Genomic DNA, 8368 nt, shown 5'->3' with positions numbered 1-8368 from the left:
GGAGGACACATGCAGTTGCCTTGCCCGAGCTTTTAAAGGGCTATCAGCTCTCCTTGACAGTGACTGCAGCAATTGAAGGTCACATCTTCATATCGTGTATATGGGTGAAACCTTCCAATATTCTTCTTTGTGGAAAGAAAGGAAGATGGAGAAGTCTCAGAAAAAGAAACTTCTGCTGATGTTTCTGTATGTGCAGCTGGATCCAGTACACGGAGCACCTAAGGATGGAACAACTGAGACTGAAAATACTTCTATTAAGTTTAATGAGGTTTTTTTCAGCTTCTCTAACAGCTAGGGAGGATTTCTGCTCAAAAGCAATTTTTCATTTGTTTCCAAGTTGAAAATTAAATATCCATTTATGCAGAACCTTAATATAAAGTCACTAAGTACTGTTGTTAAATTAGTAATGTTCATCAGAAATACAAGGTATGTATATGTTAGAAAACTTAAGCAAAACCAGGCAAGAACAACAGATTGCTAGGCACTGTGAGCCTCCTGCTGCTCAACTATTACTGAACTGCTTCCAGACCAAACTTGAGTCTAGTTTCCTATTTAAACACCAAGCTTCTTGTAGCAGAACCTTATCTTGAAAGATAATCATACAGTTTCCCCTCTGTGTTTCCACCCACTTTCAACAGAGCTGATTTTTAGCAACAGAAACAACTGCTGAAGTGCCGACTTATTCCCACCTGAATTTCTTCTCCCACTCAGTTTTTAAATTCATCTAAGTATTTTCAGTTGGCTTCCTCCTGACAAGCTAACTTTAGACAAAATTTGACCCAGTCATTTGTGGTGCTAGGAACAAAGAAGGAATCAGTATGTACCATCACATTATTGTTCTGCTTATTCTTCTAGGTTGGTTGGTTTGGTTTTGTGGGTTTTTTGTTTGTGTGAGGCTTTTGGGGCAGGGATTGTCTTTTTTTTTTTTTTTTAAAAGTGAGGGAAACAGCTGTATTCAGCATGTTCCCCCTGCATACAGTTTCAAAAAAAAGGCAAAGTATTAAGTAGTTAAACATGAAGCAAGGTGTTTCTTTCTGGAAAGAAGCCTCTGTGCTGACAGACATGTATCAAGAGTTCTTACCATTTCAGCCATTTTCTCGGCAGGGGTATTGCAAAACTCCACAGCTGCTGAAGTCTTTTTTGGACTGTTATTGCCAACATCTCCCAGAAGATGTGAGCTTACAGCTTTAGCTAGCTTACAATTCACAGCTGCTAGCTCTGTTGTAGTGTAAGGCTGGGCATTAGGATAGTATGTCTGCTGTCTCCCCCACTGAAGAGAAACCATGAGCTCCTCCAGCAGCCTGTGCAGAAAGGAAAGAAGCACTGTTAGTGGGTTTTGTACTCTATACTGCTATAATCAGCACACTTCAGAGGAATCATCTCTTCCCAAGACTTACTGTACAGTCAGAAAAAGGTGTTTAAAAACAAGGAGACAAATGGGCTGTTCTCCAAGGCAAGCTCTCACCACCACAGTACTTTAATACTGGTAAAGCTTACTTGACATCTGGCAGGATAAGCACTAAAAAGTCGATGTAGGTAGAAGAACCTCTATGTTTTGGAAGGAGATGGGGGAGACTTGACGTCAAGGCAGTAAGTGATTCAATAGAGAAAACCTGAGGATGTAAGGGATGTCAGTTTTACAGTTTATTACCCCTAAGACCTCACACCTCCAGGGAATGAAGAATTACATTACTTTCACTCTTTTACCTCTAAAACTGAAAACTGACTGTGCTATACATCAGCATAATTGATTTTTGTTGAATGTCACTGGAACAGGGAGAAGTTACTTGATTTTTCTCTGTCCTAGAATAAACTGACAGAAATGAAGTTGGCAAAGAGGTAGTCTGGATTAGAAAAATTATACTTCTGTGTATCAATCATCTCTTGACGAAACTGATCACGTTCATTCAGCAAGTCCTGGATTGCACTTTGCGCGTCCCTGGTTTGACGCTGAAGAATTGCTCTGGTATTGGTTAGCTCATCAGCCATTACCCTGCAAAAGAAATCTCCAGTCAGCAGTGTAAGTGAACAGCTTGAAAGTCACCTTTATTCTACTACAGACCATCATTTGTCAGCTCAAAGGATTAAGCTGCTGTTCTCTCTCCCCTCCCCCATGCAGAGCCTCTATCAACCTAATTACAAAGGACATGTATTAAGAACAAATTCTGTTTAACTACAGTCAACACAAGTGCAGGATTATGTTTTGACTCGCTGAGTTTAAACAATCTTATGTCACAATACAAGTCTAGTAACAGACATTTCAAAATACCTTGGGTAAGTGAACACTGTGGAAGAGGATCCTGAGGAAGAAAGCTAAATAAATTTTTGTTCTACTAACAATTCTCCCAAGTATGCTGTAACCACACCTGTTCACACTCATCTCTAAAGGTGACAGCTATGGCTATAGACTGCATTCATTTACCTCTTTGCCTCTCTCAGGGGCAATAACTGGATGCCAGATATGAGCATTTAAGAGCTACAAACGAGAGCTGTCTTCACATTTTGCTATACCATGAGGCTTGACACTGGCCTCTCCAGCAGGCATTTCAAATGCCTGTGATATTCCAAATGCAAAAACACAGAATGCTGTTTAAACAACCACCAGGTAGAAATCTGAGACAAAAATCAACCAGAACATTACAATATACAAGAGTGTTACTCTAAGCACATTGCTGGGACTCGCATCCCTGATCTCAGAACTCCTGTTAATGCTTACAAGACAAAGTTAGGATAGTAACTCTTGCATATTTAGGACTTACAAGTACTCATCGTTCACCCAATATGCTCAAACTTCTTAAGCCCAGCAACTTAAAGGGAGGAGACTGCATCTATTACCATTTTCTTCAAGCAGTAAGGTCTCTTGCAATATGCAGTAAGCATTATGTCAGTTATGTCAATGTTACAGTAGAAAATTAAAAATCCTGTAAGACTATTTACTGATCCAGTAACACAACTAAACTTAGCAAGTTAAAAGTCCAATCCATTGTCAAATAAGACTTTTGACTTTCAGACCAGCTTTTATGGTTACAGAAGTAACATAGGGCTCTGAGCAGTAACACGACCAGTGTAACACCACCTGTAAGGTCCATTCCAACCCCTAAAATTCTGTGATTCTATGTCTGATGAAGCGATCCCTCTACTATTTTTTCCATACTAGATCCCTGAATCACTATAAGCTGAACTCTTCACCAAATCAACTTCTTCACAAATGAATGATTGTGTGATTTTGGGGGTTGGGGATGAAAATCAAGCTAATTACCTTTAAGAAAAGTCAAGACAGCTGTCCTGGAAGGCATTTATAAACTACACACAGTTTATCAGAATTAAGAACTTCTCTTGCTGTGTTAACAAGAACTGCAGTTAAGATTTTAGGATGTTTAGGACTCAGTGCATTACCTTTGAAAATCAGGGCTATTCAGACTTACAAGGAGTTTACTTTCTTTACACCTTTTGTGTATATTCAAATTCCATAGTGGGTGTCAGCATAGCTCTTGTGGCTGTGCTCTGGCTACACAATGCAATGACTGTGTGTGCTGAAAGCCTGAGGGAGAATGCTGTTATGAGAGCTCTGTAAGAGGGAATACCTGCTTGCTAGGAATTTGCTTCGCCACACATCGCATTGTATGGACATGCGCTCCAACTGTTCAGACAATTGAGACAAATTCCGGCCCAGGACTTCGTTTTCTAGGATCAGCTGGTTTTTCTCTCGAGCCATCCGTTCAAAGTGGTACTGCAGATCATCCCCAACAGAAGCAACAAGTAATTTCTTCAGCTCCCGATTCACCTAGAATTAGACCAGACTGTCTTGTAACTATCAACAGAGAACAAAACACCTTCTGCTTCCAGAATGCAGTGCAAGTTATTGCAAATTGGAACAAGAAATTGTCTTTCTCTTTCCAGAATGGGATGCAAGTTTAACACGTTCTTTAAATTGTAACAGAGCCAAAGAGGAAGAATGAAGGCCTTGCTACAAGTAAAAAAGTTTCAGTAGTATTCCACTCTTGATTCAGTAAGACAACCAAGGATTAGACAAGACATCCACAGATCTAGTATGTAGAAAATTATAGTCACTCATTCTGTGGCATAACATGTTTCACTTAGTAGTCGAGGAACAAAATCTTTCCTCATGAAAGATTCATTTCCCTGCAACCTTCTAATGTGTTTCTCCCAGTTTCAAACCTTTGATTCTTCCATCTGTTGTCAGAGAACCAGCACCAGATTACTTTGATGTAGTTCTACTCTGCATCTTAGCTGATAAGTTCAAAAAGGGAAACTTTGTTTCAAGGCTAGAGTGTCATAGCAGTTCTCTTTGGTCACATTCACTAACTGCTTGTATAAACCAAAATACTCCAGCTGTGTGAGAGAAAATACCTTTAATTTCTTACCTCTGTCTGTACACGCAGCTGATTAGAGAGCCCTTCTTTATCCTGCAACAACCGCTTTTCTGAATTCTTTAGCTTTTCGATTGCATTTTTCAGGTCTATCTGTTCTTTTTTGGGATCTGCAGCTCCATCTGACTGATGGAAAGTGTCTCCTTTATGTCCCGCAGATTTAGCTACCTTAGCATTTTTAGTTGGAACAACATGGGTGATAGCTGCTTTGGGGACTAATATGCGAATAGCTTCAATCTCCACTGATTTATCCGTGTGCACTTTCCCCAGCTGCAGAACTCCAGGACTCAGGGAAGATGCTGTCTTTTTGTGCGGGCTGTGGTGGATGTGATGGTTGGTAGTGTTGGCTCCAGTAGGAACTTCCACCGATTCAGCTGTTTGATCCGTTTCCATGCCATCTCCAGGTCCTCGGATGGGTGATGAGGCATCATCTGTAGAAAATTTAGAAATAGTGGAGGGGAGGTTTGCCACCTTTCACTTGGTTATAGTCTCATGGTAACTCCTCACTTAATTTCTGTAATTCAGAGTTGCAGATTTTAATCGTACACTGCATGTGTGAAATAGTCATTGCAGAAGCAGTTATCAAGCACAAGTCAGAAAAGACATAAAATGGTTTGGGTTGAGATGCATGCTAAAGATCACCTAGTTCCAACCCCCCTGCCATGGGCAGGGATACCTTCACTAGACCAGGTTGCTCAGAGCTCCATCCAGCCTGGCCTTGAACACTTCCAGGAATGGGGCATCCACAGCTTCTCTGGGCAATCTGTTCCAGTGCCTCACCACCCTCACAGTAAGTTCTTACTCAAATAAGTCCCTGCTCAAATGTGCATTGCTCATTAGTACTAGCAGTACAAAACAAACACTGATCTGAATGGCATAAATTTTAATTTTCTGCTGCCATACAAGATTAAATGCAGACACAAAAAAAAGCGCTTGGAAAAAACTTGATATTACTCAGAGGCTGAAAGCAAAATCAGGTTTTGGGAGCTGACAGAATCAGGGCAGTTTCATTTTGAAAGCAAGAACTAAATGAAAAGCAGCTATTAGCTTCACACCTGCTAACACCTTTAGAATTTAGCAGACTTATAAGTACTATCTAACGGGTTTTAGTTGTCCAAGTGAAGGTTTAAGAAAAGCCAACAGGCCAGTTCTGCATCATTTCTAACCAGTGTTCCCAGCCATGCTGCGTTCTGCTCTGAAGTCCCCAATATGCATGACACTCACTGAAATTCATTTTAATTAAGTTCACTACGTTTTCAGCTGAATGAATTATTATTGTAGCAAAGTCTCCTCACAATGGGTGAGAACTAGAAAGTTTCTTAGAACGTGGCTACACATACTGCTTTTTCCCTTCTACTGCAGGCAGTGATGTGAGCCTGTGTCCTTTATCCAAATAGTGCATTTCAAAAGTGCTGTAGTAACACCATTACCTTGCCCTACTTTCAAGTTAGCTGAATCAGTATAAACAGGTTCTAAATACCAGAGGAGGACTGACAGACAAGTGTATACAGAGATGACAGTACTAGTGACAAACTTACCTTTCAATACAAATCTAGATTAGAAAAACTAGATTCAATTAACTGTTCCACCGAGTCAGCTCTGGTTTTCACTGCAATAATGAAGTCACAAAACTACTTCCTCAGAGCTACATAAAAGCAGTAAGTTTAAACGAATGGAGCCTGGCATACAGCATAACTCTGGTGCTCAGAATTCAAGTTTTGCTTTTAATCCACTCTGCTTAGATGTCATATGAACAACCTACCTTTTTCTAGAGATGTCATTTTCTCTTTAGCAGTCAGCTCTTCCAACTAGGTATGTCTGAGGAAGAAATGAGGAAGAGAGATGGAAAAAATCTTTAGCAAGGTAACAGTGACAGTTAATCTTGGATTATCCTATTTTCTAGTAGAACCTCTAAACTCCAGGTCAGTAGCACAGTGAAAAAACCCACAACAAAGCAGGTGGGAAAACCCCCAAAATGATAAAAACTAATCCAAGACCCAACAATTTAAAAGGAGAAGGCTGTGAGACTTCTGGCACTTGTTTCTTTTTTTCTCACAAGAGCTGCACTTACAGCTCCTTTCTCTTGCTCCTCATCCAGTTCCAGTCTCCATTCCTCAGATTTCTCTTCTGGTCTCCCTCCTTCTTTCAGTGAGCCCTCATCTTACCCTTTAAAGGCCTGTAACACTTCCAGAGGACAACTGCATGACCATGCAGAGATAACCTAAAATAGTCTCAGGACCAGAAGAAAGGTAAATCCCACACTGTTCTTAAAACAGACCAAGAGGTAAAGTAGAAATGATGGCAAGTGCACAGTTACACAATTGCTTTAGTCCTGCTTGCTAACACAACATTTTTGATAGTGCCAATTCTCAGTCAAAAGCAGGAGTCAGTGCCCTGAGTGGCTGCACATGCTTAGTTTAACCTAACAGCAAAAGTTTACTTCCAGTTTGGCCCAGCTACCATCCTGGCTGTTTTCTCCCTTATCCTCCAATGCTATTGACCATTGCCACCTCTATACACAGGTCCACCCACTCTCAGTTCTACAGGTCACTCGGCCCCCTTTTCTAGCATCTGTCAGCACATTAGTTTGAGACCGGTATATCCCTGTTTAGTTTGTTTGGGTTTTTTCCCCTCGAGCTCTCCCCAGGATTCAAGGGATATTCCCAGAGCCCTTGTTTCCTTTCACTATACCACTAACTGAAAAGGCTTAACAACACAATTCTTTTGACTTCAATTGTTAAAGCTCTCTGCCCTGCAAAGACAGTGGTAGCAGTGGACACATGACTTTCAGCTTTCTAGATTTGTTTCATGGAAGGCAGGTTTGTCTTTTGTGATGAACAGAAGGCAAAAGAAACACCTTGACCTTTCTCAAACTGTATGTCTCACCATCTGTCAATTTTACAACTGGAGTTGTGTGTTTATTTATTTAATAGCATTATGTGTTGAACACCACTGCTGTTCATTCCTTTTTGATTGAGGATCTCTACTCACTTGAGGAGAATGAGGAAGATGAAAGTGTAGCTGCTCAGAAAGAGGCAAGAATGCTCAATACAAGACTGATTATGAACATTTGAAAACAAAAGAAACACCTTGAGCTTTATCAAACTACATGTCTCACCATCTGTTAATTCTACAACTGGAGTTGTGGGTTTGCTTATTTGATAGCATTATGTGTTAAACACCACTGCTGTTCATTCCTTTTTATTGAGGATCTCTTGAGGAGAATGAGGAGGATGAAAGTGTAGCTGCTCAGAAAGAGGCAAGAATACTCAATAGAATAGACTGATTATGAGCATTTGGGCTTAACTGCTTCATCTGAGACCACCTACTGATGATCCTGCTCCTTCACTGTTCATGTTATAATACTGTTATGTGCAGAGGCAGTGTGAGCCTCTTCACACCTCCTCCTCCCCCCCTTTACTACACCAGAAGAGCAACGAGGCTGGTGAAGGGACTCGAGCACAAGTGCCATAAGGAGAGGCTGAGGGAGCTGGGGGTGTTCAGCCTGGAGAAGAGGAGGCTCAGGGGAGACCTTATCACCCTCTGCAACTCCCTGACAGGAGGTTGTAGTCAGGTGGGGGTTGGTCTCTTCTCCCAGGCAACCAGCAGCAGGACAAGAGGGCACAGACTCAAGCTCTGCCAGGGGAGGTTTAGGTTGGATATTAGTAAGGGATTTTTTACAGAAAGAGTGCTCAGGCATTGGAATGTGCTGCCCAGGGAGGTGGTGGATTCACCATCCCTGGAGGTTTTCAAGCTGAGACTGGATGTGGCACTTAGTGCCATGGTCTGGTAACCACGGTAGGGTTGGACTCGATAATCCTTGAGGTCTCTTCCAACCCGGTTGATTCTACGATTCATACGATTCTCTGATCTCCCTACGCAAGATTCCTTTGCTGTTGCATCAGTAACCACATCACTTCTCGCTACGGCCGAGCCCCGCAGACCCCAACGCACGACGAGCAGCGCGGCCGAGTCAC

At 41.6% G+C, this 8368-nt stretch overlaps 1 protein-coding gene across 1 annotated transcript; it reads right to left on the bottom strand.

Moving 5' to 3' along the window:
• Nucleotides 1–10: 10 nt before the first annotated feature.
• BLZF1 (basic leucine zipper nuclear factor 1) lies at nt 11–6190 on the bottom strand. The gene is made up of 6 exons (XM_009082967.1): nt 6154–6190; nt 4386–4822; nt 3585–3784; nt 1865–1993; nt 1082–1301; nt 11–218 (listed from the first exon to the last, which is right to left on the bottom strand). Exons 1-6 carry the CDS (start codon nt 6170–6172, stop codon nt 33–35), a joined length of 1191 nt encoding a protein of 396 aa, XP_009081215.1. The 5' UTR covers nt 6173–6190; the 3' UTR covers nt 11–32.
• Nucleotides 6191–8368: the final 2178 nt, after the last annotated feature.

This window comes from Acanthisitta chloris, unplaced genomic scaffold (genome assembly GCF_000695815.1).
Source record: "Acanthisitta chloris isolate BGI_N310 unplaced genomic scaffold, ASM69581v1 scaffold34920, whole genome shotgun sequence".
Classification (NCBI taxonomy): Eukaryota; Metazoa; Chordata; class Aves; order Passeriformes; family Acanthisittidae; genus Acanthisitta; species Acanthisitta chloris.
Note: the sequence above shows the minus strand (reverse complement) of the source record. Positions and strands in the feature narration are given on the sequence as shown.

Coding starts and splice junctions, on each gene's coding strand:
- BLZF1 (XM_009082967.1), bottom strand. Junction 1,994..3,584: donor AGCAAATTCCTAGCAAGCAG/GTATTCCCTCTT, acceptor TTTCTTTTGCAG/GGTAATGGCTGATGAGCTAA. Junction 1,302..1,864: donor GAGATGATTGATACACAGAA/GTATAATTTTTC, acceptor CTTTCTGCACAG/GCTGCTGGAGGAGCTCATGG.